Source organism: Cardiocondyla obscurior, linkage group LG07 (genome assembly GCF_019399895.1).
Source record: "Cardiocondyla obscurior isolate alpha-2009 linkage group LG07, Cobs3.1, whole genome shotgun sequence".
Lineage (NCBI taxonomy): Eukaryota > Metazoa > Arthropoda > Insecta > Hymenoptera > Formicidae > Cardiocondyla > Cardiocondyla obscurior.
Window position 1 is genome coordinate 1,772,690 of NC_091870.1, and position 15,615 is coordinate 1,788,304.

The 15,615-nt window shown below is 38.9% G+C and overlaps 2 protein-coding genes across 3 annotated transcripts; one reads left to right on the plus strand and one right to left on the minus strand.

Annotated features, from left to right (window-relative positions):
• The first annotated feature begins 6 nt into the window (after positions 1 to 6).
• On the plus strand, positions 7 to 8,370 carry Med1 (Mediator complex subunit 1). 2 transcript variants are annotated; one of them, XM_070659940.1, is made up of 9 exons: positions 7 to 643; positions 773 to 918; positions 997 to 1,130; positions 1,227 to 1,365; positions 1,455 to 1,674; positions 2,001 to 2,226; positions 2,439 to 2,670; positions 2,747 to 4,841; positions 4,920 to 8,370. In XM_070659940.1, the coding sequence occupies exons 1-9, from the start codon at positions 613 to 615 to the stop codon at positions 7,598 to 7,600; spliced, it is 5,904 nt and encodes a 1,967-aa protein (XP_070516041.1). In that variant the 5' UTR covers positions 7 to 612; the 3' UTR covers positions 7,601 to 8,370. The 2 variants fall into 2 exon arrangements, with proteins under 2 accessions (XP_070516041.1, XP_070516040.1); XM_070659939.1 differs by having other exon boundaries at positions 2,747 to 8,370.
• On the minus strand, positions 8,113 to 13,257 carry LOC139104453 (sterol O-acyltransferase 1). The gene is made up of 9 exons (XM_070659968.1): positions 12,748 to 13,257; positions 12,079 to 12,149; positions 11,752 to 11,888; positions 11,104 to 11,274; positions 10,840 to 10,988; positions 10,627 to 10,766; positions 10,375 to 10,538; positions 9,990 to 10,251; positions 8,113 to 9,869 (listed from the first exon to the last, which is right to left on the minus strand). The coding sequence occupies exons 1-9, from the start codon at positions 12,821 to 12,823 to the stop codon at positions 9,450 to 9,452; spliced, it is 1,590 nt and encodes a 529-aa protein (XP_070516069.1). The 5' UTR covers positions 12,824 to 13,257; the 3' UTR covers positions 8,113 to 9,449.
• Positions 13,258 to 15,615: the final 2,358 nt, after the last annotated feature.

The window sequence follows — 15,615 nt, forward strand, 5'->3', positions numbered from 1 at the left end:
AACATCACAGAAAATATTTAATTTTTCCGCGATAATTTTTTTAGTTCCGAGAAACCCCAGATCGCGACACCACCGACGCTGATGGAAATTCGGTAGTGATGGGAGACATGGGTGGTGGGAGTCAAACCGACGTCATGTAAGAGATTTTAGTTTTTAGCAGCACTTCTCAACTCGAGATTAATGATTTATCGCGCGTTAAATATTAATTCTATCCTGCGTCAGGCATTGACAGATAGGATATGAAGTGACCCGATGAAACCGTTCTGCCGCTTCCTAATTTTGTACGTTGTCTGGCTCTTCTATTCTATGAACGCGGTGAGAGTTTAGGTTAAGGTTAGGCTGGGTGGAAATATTTGGCGAGAAGCGAAAGAAGCGGTGGGCCAGCGATCGCAGAACGTCGGGGTGAAAGCAAGTGCGAGCCTAAGGGGCGTCTTGATATCATTCGAGTCTGCGATCACGATTTTTCCTCGCTCGCTCTGTAAATCGCTGCTTTACGCTTTGCTATGGCTGATCGGGCTCTCGCTCGTAGCGTCGCGACGTCGCGATAGCGTGCCACATTGAAAGCGCAAACCAGCGCAAATACCGCGAACGCATCCGTCTCAACCACCGCACATGGATGCGACAAACGGACAGAAGCCCCACGGTGAGCAACACGGAACTTTGTTCCGAAAAAGATTTAAATAAATTATGTTATTTGCTGTGGATTAATTTGTAATAAGACGGCATATTCAATACGTCGTATAGAGTTTTACATAGCGAAGTTTTTTTACAGCGGGGCAACCTCCGAGCGGTGGAGGATCCATCTCCGACAAGGGTAAAGAGTGGCAAATGGAGTTATTAATGGAAAAATTACGTTCTAAGGCTTCTACATTTAAACCTTTAGTAGAAACCGCAAAAAATATGCGTATGACTATGTTGGTGAGTGATTTTTATATGTTTTATTATTTCGAAAGTTATACTAGATTCGATAAATATGGATTTTTATACGTTATATAGGACAAGCGATTTGCAATTGACAGCATAGAAAAAAATCAATTGCAAAAATGTTTGGATACCTTGCAGCATTCTATCAAGGTTACCTCCTTCCAGTCTATGGTAGAACGTTTAGAAAGCTTAGCAAGGCAGTTAGGGTAAATATCTAATAATTATGACATTCCTAAAACAATAATTTGTGTATTGTATAATTTAAATTGAGCTTAAATGCAAACTATTATTTTATTACACAGATTAAAGTTTATGATGTCTGGTCCTCCAGGCACAGAAATATTCATATCCTCTGATATGTTTTTTTTGGAGGTTCTGTTAGAATCAACAGGACTTGTTAGAGATGTTAAAATTCATCACGAGGGAAAAAGTGAGCAGCAGGTAAAAACTATCGATCGAAAAAAATAATTATTGTTAAACAATTATTTTTTTTTGTAATTTTATTATTAGTTTTTAAATTACGATTTTAGAGTTGCGAAGCACTTGCATCAGCTTTATCACGCGGCGACTTTGTTGATTTTACTACACAGCTGGAAGGATTAGCATCGATATATCAGCTAAACGCTGATAAAAAAGTAAAATGTAAAGCGTTCAGTGCCCTGCAATCCCTTGAGGCAGATCTGGGCGTTCTGGCACAATTGCAAACATTTATGAAAGAACCATTCAATCTGGTTCACAAGAGCCCTGTCGGTTAGCGATTTAACATAAAATTTATGCATAAAAGTGCTATTGGATTTATTATATATGTACACCGAAAATCAGATATGGCGTTTTCTGCGGCGACAGGGGCTAGCGTACGTAACCCTAGGAGGCAAAGGGATGAGAAAACTGGACGGAAATCGGTCATCGGCAATCTGGCCGGCGCAGTACACACATGCGGCACATGTGAAACTCGACGCACACGACTCTAAAGTTACGTTCGCTAGCTGTCGTCGGCGCAGCAAATGCCATATCTGCTTTCCAGCGTACATTACTGTTATATATGCCACTTAATCATATCGTTATCATTTATATAGGAATTCTGGAAAGAAGAAAAGGTGGCCACCCAATGAAATTAACTTATTTCGTCTCACCTTACGATTTAATCGACGAAGAAAATCGAACTTATGACTCTCTTAATCCCGATACTATTATTAAAAGAAAAATTGGACACTCAGTGACCGTTTGTATGGAAGGTTCAACGGGTCACAAGCTACCTACTTCGAGTATAATAACAGTAAATCGAAGTCCTACAGGCAAAAGGTGTGTGAAATTATATATTATTTAAAAAATTATTTTTCTAACGTCTCACGTGCATAACTAATATTATATTATTATAATATTAAAATAAGAGTTAAAAAATTGTATTATTAATAAAATTATATCTTTACTTTTATTTCTAGGTTATTTACGTTTCAGATTTATTTATGTTAGAATAAAAAGAGAATTTTTTTCTTATTACCTTTCTTTTTCAGCACTCCTTCGTATGCTCCATTGACCAGTACAAATTCCTCCATGTTGCCTGCCTGCTTCGTGTTGAAGCTCGGCAAGAAGATGCCCATTTGCATGGAATTGGTGAAAAGGATACAGAAAGTTACGGAACTCGAGTGCGGTGACATTTCTGCTCCACATCCGTTGCTTAGTTTAATAATACAACACGCGAGCGACGGTCAACTAGATTGCCGAAATAACAGAGGCTTATATGTGGTGAGTAACAAAATTTAAGAAAAAAAATTTTATTTTATGTCTTGCGATACATATATCGTGCAACTTTTGTTTTCAGACTCTACCTGATCAGCAGCATTGCTACTTTATGACAGAAAATAAGAACATGGAGGGCGTATTAGTATGCAGTATTCCTTTTACGCATCCCGCACACGTTCCTCAAATTCTGGTGTACTTACGACAGCAGGCACTGTTCAACTGCCTGATCACGAGCTGCGTGCGGCCTATGGCACGCCAGGATCCAGAGCACACGTCCATTCTCGAAATAAGTGCTCTTTCGTGGCAGCACATCAGCGTGAGTGTGGAACATCCGTACGAAGAAACAATGGCAACTGCGGAATTAGATTTGACAGACATATCGACGCTTAAATGCCGGCTATACGGCGTGAGTATGACCACAAATGTGGAACAGACGTCGGATCTTAGCGGTAGAGTGCTACAACGATGTCTCAGCATCCCATTAACTATACGAGTGTTGCTGAAAATTTGGGAAGGCCGTTCTTTACCCGCGGTAATGAATAATTTAACCAGCGGTAATAACAGCAGCAATGGCAGTTACAATCTTAATCTAGGATCCGGTGGAAAGGATCAAACCGGACAAAATGCATCCGGTACCGCATCTAGCATGACAGACTTTACAAATGGCGAGACAAAAGTAAAGCAAGAGCCCGGTTTGAATAATGGCAACGGGTGTATGGGAGGTAGACAAACACAGCAACCACAATCTTCATCAAATCAATTGCAACATCAGCAACAACAACAACAGCAGCAGCAGCAGTCTTTTTTAGATGCCGGAACGGAAAATAGTATCGGTTTTCCGTCGTATTCCGGCCAATCCGATACGACGACAATGAACGCTGCTGGGACAACAACTTCTTCATCTATGTTAAATCCATTACAACTTGGTGCATTGCTCGGGCAAGCAAAAAATTCTCTGACGAGTAATTCGAACACAAATGAGCGGAGTAAAAAGACACGAAAAAGAAAAACTGGTACTGACGGTCTATGGCGCAGTCCAAAGCGGAAGAGTGATGGCGGAGACAATAGTGCAACAGAGATCCTGTTAGAAAGCTCGAGTTCGGAGAATTCTACACCGTTGGGAACGCCCACGGGCGGCCGCGAAAATCTCACGTCGGAAACTAGAACATCTACACCGACGTCGGCCACTAGTTTGACAAGCGGCATGGATTTTTCTAATATAGATACTACCGATATCCTCGATAAAAGTACCTCGGATTACGATTTAGAAAATTCTGAAAGGGATAACGAGATCATGGAAATTCAACACAGCGGTACGGAACAGCAGCAGCCACAGCAGCAGCAGCAAGATATAGAAGAATTGTTAAAAATACGTGAATCCTCGTCAACACGCAAATCGAAGAAAAATAGAAGTGGCGGTAGTGAAAAATCAAGCCCAACGAATATATTCGTCGATGAGACATCGACAAGTAGTGGTAATAAAAATTTGCCGGTCCCACCATCGGTTAGTATTACTCCGATCTCGTGCGGTAATCTGGAACAAACGAATACTACTAATTATAATTCCGTACTGACCGGCATGGGTTTGGAAAGGAGGCCTGGCATCGAGATTATACCGATCGCTTCATCGCCGTCGCAAACTAATTTACCGAGTTCAATCACCATCACGCCAATTACCGGTCCAGCATCATCGACAAAGACGAGCGGGTTAACAAGTACAACGGATGATCGGCAGCGAAGCGAGCGGAAGAGTAGTGGTGGAAAAAGCAGTAGCAGTAGCAGTAAAAGTAGTTCCGAGGATAATAAGAGCGGTGGAAATAAACTGGAAAAACGGCGTAAACGTAAACGAGAAGAGAGCCCAATGGGTCCACCGGATAAAGTTCCATCGGGCGGCAAACAACAGCAAGATCCACTTTTAAAGCCTGTTTCAGTGAGCATTAAACCGAGTACCGAACAATCGCCGCCGAGCGGTGGAAATACCGGCGTCGGTCTAAGCTGTTCTTCGTCGCGACCTACTTCGCCTGCGGCCGTGAGGAAGTTCAGTCCGTCGCCCACGCACTCGAGTTCACTTGCTTCACTCGTGGGTAAATCCAGCCCTACCTTGAAGACCAGTCAAACGGCAGGAACAACGTGCGGCAAGCCAGTGCAAAGCCCGAAGCATTCGCCGGTTTACGGTAGTAGCCCGAAGCATAACACGTCAAATGTTCCGGTAGTTCCTATATCGGTTCCAATGTCGTTATCTGTATCCACAGTGCCGAATACGGTTGGCAATGTGCCATCCGTGGCAGTGTCCGTGCCAGTTCCAGTACCTGCTAGTGCGAGTCCGAAACATGGCAATACCTCATCTCCGAAACATGGCAGCTCGGCCGCGAGCAGCGGCAAACCTAGTATGTCGGCCTTAAAATCAGCGGCAAATTCACCATCCAGCAAGAGCAGCGGTAGCAACACTTCCGATACGACAACGACACCATCTAAAGTTAAATCTTCTTCCTCGTCGTCTGGAAAAGATTCTTCCAGTCGTGGCGATAAAGAAAGACGAACGTCATCCGTTGGTTCATCTAGCGGTTCAAGCGGTCATCAAAGTCCTAAAACCAAGTCCTCCAGCAGTAAACTGAAACAGCTAGAGGTAATCCCGTCCAGTGCCAGCGAAGCCACGCAAGTCTCCTCTCTCCAGGCTTCTGGTGGAAGTACTCCGCCATCCGGCCAAGTTGACGCAGCGAGCAAATCTGCGATTGCAGCTCAGCAGGCACGAAATCGCAAGAGTTCTCTTAACGCTGTGATCGACAAGTTGAAGAACGCCCAGCACTGTACAGAAACCGATGCCTGCGGTAACGGTGGCGGTACCGTGAAAGGTAGCGGATCCTCAGGTCTCGGCGGCGGCAGTACTAGCGGGATTAGTAATCCTGGACAGAAGGAGAAAAGTATTGGCAGCGGTGGCTCGTCATCAAGCGGAGGGAAGACCGTCGCCGAGGGTGGAAAATCCTCTTGCATCGCTAAAAATGTGTCCGTAGACACGAAGAATCCCGCCGAATATATGGTCAAGCACAGCTCGGACGGAATTAAAATTACTATTAATAAAACTCGTACCAAGGATTCTAAGCAATCGACCGGAAATTTGAAACTGTCGTCGGGAACAATGACGGCTTCGACTTCATCTTCAAGTTCCTTGTCCGTCGCTTCTTCATCTTCGTCGTCATCTAGTAATGTAATCGCCGGCAGTAATGGCTCACCGAAAACACATACGGGTTTAAAACCCGGCGTAAATTCCGGACCAGCATCGAAGAAGCCGCAGACGTTGCAAAGTGCACAAAAGCTGCTACCAACAAAAATGATGCTAACCGCTTCTGGTATGAAATCTTCCATCTCTTCTTCGAGTGCGACAAATACTGGCAGTGGCGCGAATATCGCAACCGCAGCAGGAAGCATCGGGGGAAACTCTCTGTCAAAAAGTGGCTCATCCTCGAAAGCTTCTGGCTTACCTAAGACGAGCTCCGGGGCGACTGATTTGAGTCGTGGCCGAGACAAACCTAGGATTCCAAAATCTGGCGAGAAAGGAATATTCGCATCGAAAGGCCTTGGCGACGCCAGGAAATCTAGCCCGTCTACCTTGCGTGAAGAAAGCGAGAGCGAACGTGCGTTTAAACTACTGGCCGCGCACGCGTCTATTTCCAGTCTTCCGCCAAGTCTGCCGCCTCAATTAGTTATGGAAGGCTTAATGAAGCAGCTGGACACTAAATTTCAAATACCGAAGCTGTCGGCTCGTTCGAACGTGGATGCCACCGATAAGAATAAATTATCGGACAAGATGTCGATACTGCCCGATCCCGCCAAGCATACTCTTGACGGTCTGAAACAAGAACAGAGCAAGATCGCCGGTCTGTCTAACGTCACCGTGTCGGTATCGAAATCATTACCGGATGATCAATCGAAGCGAGATCATTCCCAGAATAAATCGGATAACCTGTCGATTGCCACGTCCGCCGCTGCTTCGATGTCCATGAACCTCGTCGGAGAGAACGCCGGGTTAATGTTACCTCCGCAATCAGCTGGTGATTCAGATATACCCACAAATCTTTGTATTCAACCGATAGCGGACGAGCCTTCCCGCGACTCTTGCAAAGATTTAGGATTGAGACAGACGTCGTCTGGTCAGCAGTTCCTCGGCAAAGTTGACGAAACAGGCACCGGCGGCATGCTCTCTAAAAGCAGCGTTTCTGATCAGTTAACGTCGTCAGGTACCAAATCTTACTCGACAATGACCGGTTCCAGCATCTCCGGGGCATCGAGCGGTACCGTTATCGCCACCGAGAGCCTGAATCTCAGTACGAAGCCCGCCGATCAGGCGGCTCTGCAAACTAAATACAATAAAATCACCGTCGAGGAGAAGAAGCAGCAGCAAGCGTCATCATCGCTATCGTCGTCTTCCTCCGCGTCATCATCGTCTTCAACCTCGTCATCGGCGTCGATTTTCTCGTCGTTGGGCGTGACTGCTGCATCGGACGGAAATTCGAGCATCGTCATAACCTCTGATAACGTCGGCGGCGGTGGCAATAGCGGTGGTGGCGAGCAGGAAGTAACGGCGGCGGCGGCGGAGATGCTGCTGGACTTTTCCGCCGCGAATAAAGATTCGATGACCAAGGGAACTCACAGCTTACCAACGTCTTTGACGCAGCACCATTTGACAACGATTCCAGAGAGGGCGATGACCCAGGCTGCACCGACGGTGCGCCGCAATACACCACCTCCTCCGCCGCCACCGCCGCCGCTTCCGGCCCCGTTTCCGCCTGCTGCCAGTCCGTCCGTAAGCGTACACATCGTCAAAAGCCCGGCGCCGAGCCCCCGAGTAATTCCACCCTCTCCGCATTCGTCCGCGTCGCCCTGCATCACCGACGACGAGCTCATGGACGAGGCGCTGGTCGGTTTGGGTAAATGAAGATTACTTAAACTGTAAAACAAAAAGAAAATACTCCGCTTCTATCATTTTTAGATGTTCTAGGTTAGAGGAAAGATCCCAACGAAAATATAGATACTATATAAAACTCCGGACGTTTATTTTAAAATTCCATGAAGTGTATCTATTTTTATCTTTGAATTTAACAATTGTTCGAACGTTCCTTTTCTCTTTCTCTCTTTCTACTTCGATAGATTACTTTACGTGTTATGGACTATAAATGTTTGATCGTAGCCTACATATTGACTTGTTAAAGCTCATCAATAATTATATTTTAATTAATTTGTTGTGTTTGTTAGGACCGACTCGGAAGAACGCCGAAAATGTATTTCGTATTCTGGAACGATTAAGTATTCTTCAACACTGCCAAAATATAACAATCATCCAGCTCAAAAACCGTGTATTATGTTTTTATGACGATAAATGAGATAAATATAAAAAAAAGAGATTTTTTTAATAAGAGAGAGAAAGAGAAAATGGCAAAAAAACATGTATATTCTAGTACAAAATTTATTCTTCCAGACAATCGTTTACACACTCACATCGATGAAATAATTTCGTTAAGACAACTCATACGTTGCGAACGACATCGTTCGGCAAATTAATTTTTCCTTAAAACTGTGGTTATTTTATTCTAAGATAAAACGGCCCAGAGCAAGAGCTTATTACTTTAATAAATCGTTAATAAACTCTAGAGCGGTGCTGTTAATAAACGTTGCGCTTCCGCATTCGTTTTCGTCGCACATTTTCTTTCGGTGACAACAGTGCGAAGGTAGAACAGTTCCAGTTAAATTTTTTTAGATCTTTGCGTTGTTGTTTTTAAGAATCACGTTTAACAATCGTACGTACACATATATGCACTTGATGGAGATATATATATATTTTTAATTTTAACAGCGAGAAGAGCGTTTATTTGTTTCAAGATTATATTGTATCATGACGTACTGTGCGACTGCCTGAGCGAACGAGCGCAGACTTACGTACAAATGTTTAGAAATAAGATGTGTGTATAACCCCATAAATAAGATACGATTACCTCCTCTATTTTTCAATCTGATAGAAATTGAAGAGAAAAAAAAAGAATGGCGAGAAATGAAGAGACACGAAAGAATGAGCAAACGTTGTGTTGACAAATGTGATTCTCATTGTTATAGATTATTTTTGCGGATGATAAAGACGTGATTTTGTCGCGGTATTGAGAGAAAACGGGATTCATAAGTTGTGTAAAAGTTAGAGGAAATTAATGAGTTATCAATGTATTATATGAGTGGACGATCTGTCTCCTATTTTTTCTCATAAAAAAAGGGAGAGAATACGAATTATGTAAATATATACATATATAGATATTATAAAATGAAAAAGAATTATATAAATTATAAAAAGGATTGTACATGTGTATCAATTGTATGACATAAATTAATTTGTATAGAACGAAAGATCTTATGTACATCTCCTTTGTTGCTTCTGTGGATATTAGGAGAGGTATATAAAATTTCGATCATAAAAATTATCCCTTTTTATATAAACTCATGCGTATTATATTTCTAACGCCTCTATTCCTCTTTATACAAAACTAATTTATTTACAATTTATTAAAAATATTAATTGCAATATTTTAAATTAATTAGAGAAGTTCTAAGTTCTCTAAATATAACGCACTCTCTTTTTTTACTGTTTACTGTAACATTAAATTTATACAAACTCGCACAGTTTTCATAAATAGTACATGCCGACAGTACAGGAAATGCATCGTTCGATTTAAAAAAAAAAAAAAAAAAAAAAAAAAGAAAAGAAAATCTAAACGTGAATATGAAACGTTCTACGTACGAAATTATCCTTCACAACTCCAGCTTCGTGGTATAAACAGATCCAAGTAATAATTAGAATGAGGTGGGCAATGAATTCGAGCGTAATACTCCATGCAGTAAAGATTGAATATGATGCCGTTTCCAACGCTCCACGTAAACCACATAAATACGTTGCTGGTGATCATTTTGCGAACAAAAAATAAGGGGACGCCTATAACGCCGAATAAAATGAACATCACCGGGTAAAAGAAACGGAACGAGAACGAGAGTATGTACTCGTGGAATGCGGCAGAGACGAAAAATACAGTTAAGGCTGATACCATCCGGTTCTGAGGTACCACGATTTCGTACATGTCTTTATAGATGTATGTATATAACCAATCGTGTACTACTGTGTTCCACGTGCGGTAGTAAGCGTGATACGTCGTAGCCGTCCACCAATCCTGCAAGACAAGTGGTAAAATAATTCATAAGTCGCAGTCTACGAATTTTCACGATAAGCTGCCATAAAAAGACGCATGTATTATCCGCGTAATTTTTGCGAGCCAAGCAAGTACGTTTACCTTATAAAATAATCGGTCGCCGAACCGTAGCATTTCTGCCCAAGCGTTCATCCACGAGTGCAGCAGGAGATATTGTCCAGTGATGAAGTAAAGAATCCCGGGAATACTGTCCTCGATAATGTTCTTGGCGACCCATTTCCGTTGCGTGCGATAATCATAATTGGACAGAACGAAACGCTCCATAATGAAAGCAAGATAAAAGATCGCTAGAATGACTTCAACAAAATTTCGAATCACTACCGTCCACCTGATTTTTCTCGTCCTAAAAAAATCAATCGTATTATACCATTTTTTCGTCTGAAATTTTCTAATATTGCCAGTGAGTTTAATATCGTTAGTACTATAACAATTATTTTTTTCAGATAAGATATTAAATAGATTTTACCTAGGATATTCATCACGATACACGAGAGTCGGCGCGAACAAGAAGTACAAGTATTGTGAGAACTTGGGACCACTCGGCCGCGGAGTTTCGCTGTGAGGTTTGTACGACAAAAATCTCGAGGCCGCGCTCCTGACATAAGCATGACACTTCATCATCATACGCATCTAAAAATGTTGTTTCAAATATAAAAAATAATATCTTTGCTTTCAACTTACAGTAGAGTTATGAGCATAAACTTTTAATGATTCTTACTTGTTCAAGAAATATAATTAAACTGCAACCTATGGAAAGGTCTTCTTTGAGTACCGCCTTCATAGGAAAAACCAAGAAGAGAACTTGGTATAATATAAATATCGACAGCCAGCCATAATCCCAAAGTTTGCCAATAAGGGCTGAAAAAAAAAGTTTATTAATTAAATTGATCAATAAATTATTTAAGTCAGTATTAATTAAAGAGATCGTTACATTTTGGTGAGAATTGAAGTCGCTGATGCGCCCAAAGTGTGAAGACTACATGGACACAGAATGTTGAAGCTTGCATAAACGACCAAATATACACGCACGTTGGAAATTTTTTAAAACCCAATCGTATTGTATTAGTGCCAACGCGGATCCTTTAAAAATTAATAGTTATAAAATATACATAAATAGAAAAATTAGGCAATAAGAAATAAAGATTGAATAGTTAATGAATGTGTACGTGAATAATAAATTACGTCGCTAACTTACATTCCCAATTCGATGATATCAAACACAACGGTGTTTAAAAATAGAAGTATGAGGGTTGTTAAGAACAGATTATAAATTGTGCGAATATGCGGAATTTGAAATAGATCGGTGAGTAGTGAGTTCCTTTCAATGAATTCCTTATCTGGTAGCACATCTTTTTTGCTGGATTTCCTGCGGGAAAATCAGAGATGCAAATGCAATTAACATATATCGTGTGTGTGTGTGTGTAATCATATATTTTATCAATAAGTACAAGTTCACCAAGTTCATACTCTTGCGTCAGCAGATTGAAAAAAAGAATGTTCTTGACGAGACGTTAATGTGAAATAATTGTGAAATACAGCGGCCACTGTGAAAAAAAGCGCGTTCTTGAATGAATTTCCTTTAATTTATTAATGTATCCTTATTGTGACGTCGATCAATTTTAATTGACAAACAATTAAATCAATACGGGGCCCATTAGCTTCTTATATATTGAAAAATAAAAACAATATAAATTTATACGTATGCTCGTAAGTCCTACGATTGGAATGTAATGACGAAGAACTGCGATATGAAAAGAATTCCAATAATACCTGTCTCACGCACGTAATAATATCTATTGTACTTAATAATTTCGACGGATGTAATTCAAGTGTAGCGTCTCACCTTGTATCGCGATATTTGCCGATGTTGCACAATAACTCGCCATTCTTTACCAATGGTACTTCGATCTTTCTCAAAACCTCGGACATCATGTCGTTCATACAATTGTTCACATGTCCCAGAACATCTTCTTTTATTTCCTGGAAAGAAATACGTCTCACAATAAAAAAAATATACACGTTATCTCTTACGAGACTGTATCTTATCGATGTGAACTTTTAAACGATGACTCTCAGATATTATCACATTTTCCCAATGACGTTAGTTCGATAAACTTTTAATTCACATTTCACTAAGTCTATTCGCAGAGTCAGTGATATTCTTTCGCACCTGTATTCTCTTTTGCATTTCATCGGTGGTCATCTCACGTAAAATGCCTGCAATCGCATTCCCACTGGTCACTAAAAAAAAAAGAGGTACATGTGTAGTACAATATACAGATAAAAGAATTAGATAATAAATATCAGATTAACGCTAGAGTCTGTATTTATCGAAAATTTAGCGTTTATGCGTACTAAGGAATACATTTCGTGAATCAACATGCTCACATTATGGATTTCTTTCATTAGAAAACAGAAATTCTTCATTTTTTAATTCTATTTAGAGAACAAATAAAGGCAAGATTTATTTTATTGTAATAAAAAATTTCTGGAAAGGTTAGATATGACTGAAAACCAGTAAAAAAAACTTTAAAGTGTTTGAATTTTTAAGCACTTTTTAGTAAAGCAAAGCAGATACACATTAAAATTCTAATAAATATCTGTATATTAGTATCAACGTCTAATTATCAACTTCGAAATGTTATCATCGTTGTAGAGAGGTCTCCAACTGATAAATTTTGTAGCATAGTAAATTATACAATACGTCAGCTCATCGAATATTTGATGACAAATACGATCATAATACGGATTAATAAAATATAAAAATTATATTAAGCTTGTTCTGCAGAAGCATAGGAAAACAATTGTATTTTATAATTAACAATATTACTTTACTCACCATCTTTATCTTTCTCGTGAAGACCGTTTGCAACATCGGAATGTTTCAAGTTTATAGTTTCTACAACAGAACTCATGACTGAATGAAGACGGTCTTACAGAAGTTCTTCAAGAAGAACTTTAAACTACTACACCACACTTTAACCAATCTCGCCTTACTTCAAAACCATTTGGGATTCTATTGCAAACTAAATCGTTAAGAACAAAGTCAGACTCGCAGGTTCTTCATGTGAGCTCAAAGATCCTCCGATTATAATTGACACGTAATTTAATGATCAAATACGTTGCTAATAATTATGATATTAATGTTTGATATTTACTATTAATGTTTAATTAAGTATTGGCTTTTCTAGAAAGCTTGAGAATTCTAGAACAGGCTCCGATAGTATTGATAGACGAGACGTGACCTGCTCGATCTCGATCTCGACTGTCCACGCTCCGCTTCGTGCACGCGGACTATCTAACCGGGTTCGAACGTGTTTATCACCCCGCTATGGGTACAGTGCGCACTGATCTAAGTCGAGTCTGAGAGAGGACATGTGTACTTTGACTGATAGACTACAATACAATATAAACATACATGCTACAATTATTTCTTGTCACCGACTGATCGAATTTATTAAAAATAAGAAGCTGTTAATAAATTTAATAAACTATATAAGATTGTAAAATTTTTGATCCTCTGTTAATTTCAAGCAGACTTTACCTCAGCAGAGTTTTAATTTGTCGCTTAATTGTAGAGATACACGATAACGAGAACGTGAAAATAGCATACGATTGGTTTATCTCCCTCCTTTTGATAAAAAAAAAAAGAACTAACGTCGAGGGTTCTTCTATTTCAAGATTGTTGCTACACAGACGGGTCCATTTTATTATGTTTTATTTTTATATATTATTCATATCTTTAAACTTCTTGACCCTCTTTAGTGATACTGGACTCCATCTTTTCTTTACTGTGTGGTTAAGTAAATTAATTTGCAACATCTCGGATTTTGACCTCATGCGTGAATGTCTCATTATCAATCGACTTTTCACAAAACAGTTTGAGGGACATACAAGTAGCAAACGTACGTTTGCACGATTCGACAGCGCAATTTTGCCGGCTCCTGCTTGGGTGTTTCGCGCTCTAATTCTTATTATTTGCCTGACCTTTAAACCTTCTCCATAATGTAACGTATGTGACAGAGTACGTGCACATATTATGATAAATAATGAGAAATATACTAGACACAGACTTCTCAAGTCTTTTTTTTTTCTGTTGCGTTTTCAAATATAAAACCGCTTTTAAAAATATAAAATAGAAGAGTAATTCTTCATTTTTGTGGAGAAATATAAATTTAAATTTAAAAGGTGCTACCGCGTATTATAAAAGACGCAACGCTACTTAACATAGTTTTGTTTTTGCTTGCGAATAAATAAAATCTAAGCTTCCGCTTCTAATATTAAATTTATGATCAAACATTTGATCGTCGAGTTTAACCTTTCTTTTTTCTTGAATACAATATAATCACTCGTAACATACGAGATAATTGAAACCAATTAAAGTAATCGATACACATTCACTGGTTCTCAGCCTTTGGATACAAGCGATGCGTACTGTCATTAATATTTTAATATCATTCACTTTATGTAGTGATATCTTAATAGCGAGAAGTGATCTGTGATTCTGACGATATAGCGAATGTATATGTATGAACGTATATGTACAGGCAACGCATATGCATATAGAATGCCCTAGATTCGAGGGCGAATCAATTTTTATAAACGCGTATGTACATGAATGCATTCTGTATGTATATGTGAATGACTTAATTTTGTAACTACATGTACGATCCGTATTATGCGTATGAATTTGCTAGTTAACGTGCTAATTTTTACTTTTAATTAAATTGCATATAACTATTAGTAAAGTAAGCTTGTAAAATTAAAATTTAGTTCTAAAAAAAAAAAATAATTACTACCAAAAAAAAAATTCCTTGGTAAACATTAATAAATATGTATTATTCGTTATCGTGATAACATTATTTGCATGCAAAATTGCCTTTTTTTTATATGGTAATGTAGAATACAAGATGCATCTTCAAGAAAATAATGAGATGAACCATTGAACATTCAAAGCAGAATAATTAATCAGTAATATGTAGTAGCTTGAGGTCATGAAAACAAGTTCTCGTTCAATGCAACATTTCTTATCTTCTTTAGATAAGTGTTTTCAAAAGTAGCGCGCCAACATAAACGCTTTTCAAATGTCTATAAATCTTACAAGTTAAGACTAAAATAATTCAATAAAAAGATTAATATTAAGCTTTTAACATTTATGCATTAAATTAATAGAAAAATTTTAAAAATAATAGCATTTTCTATTAATAAAAGAAGTTTGAGAACCGCTTATCTAATTTATTGAGTTTTAATAGATATTAAATGAACTATGCAATTATATAATAATTTTATAAATTACTGTGATCAGATTTCTAAGTGGTTTTTGAATATCACTTCTTGTGTTTATAGCTGAATGCTACCAAGAATTATTACGTTGCATTTATTATTTAGTACTATATTTATTAATCTGAAGAGTTCAAAATAAGTTTCTACATTACCGAATAAAATATTTCAGTTTCATAAACTGGAATTTCCCATCACCATCATCGCGTAAATAGTTTTTACAGAAAAGAAAAATTTTTTAATAAGAAAAAATTTACCTTGATAGATAACGTTCGTATTACGAACAATTATATCATTTTGCTTTTCTCAAGAATGAAAAGCATTTCCGGAAACTTGTAAAGCCACATACACATCGTGCTCCTTGCTAATTGGCAAAACGTTTTGCGCTGTCGCTATCCACGTTGTCTATTCGCAGGTGTTCCATTCT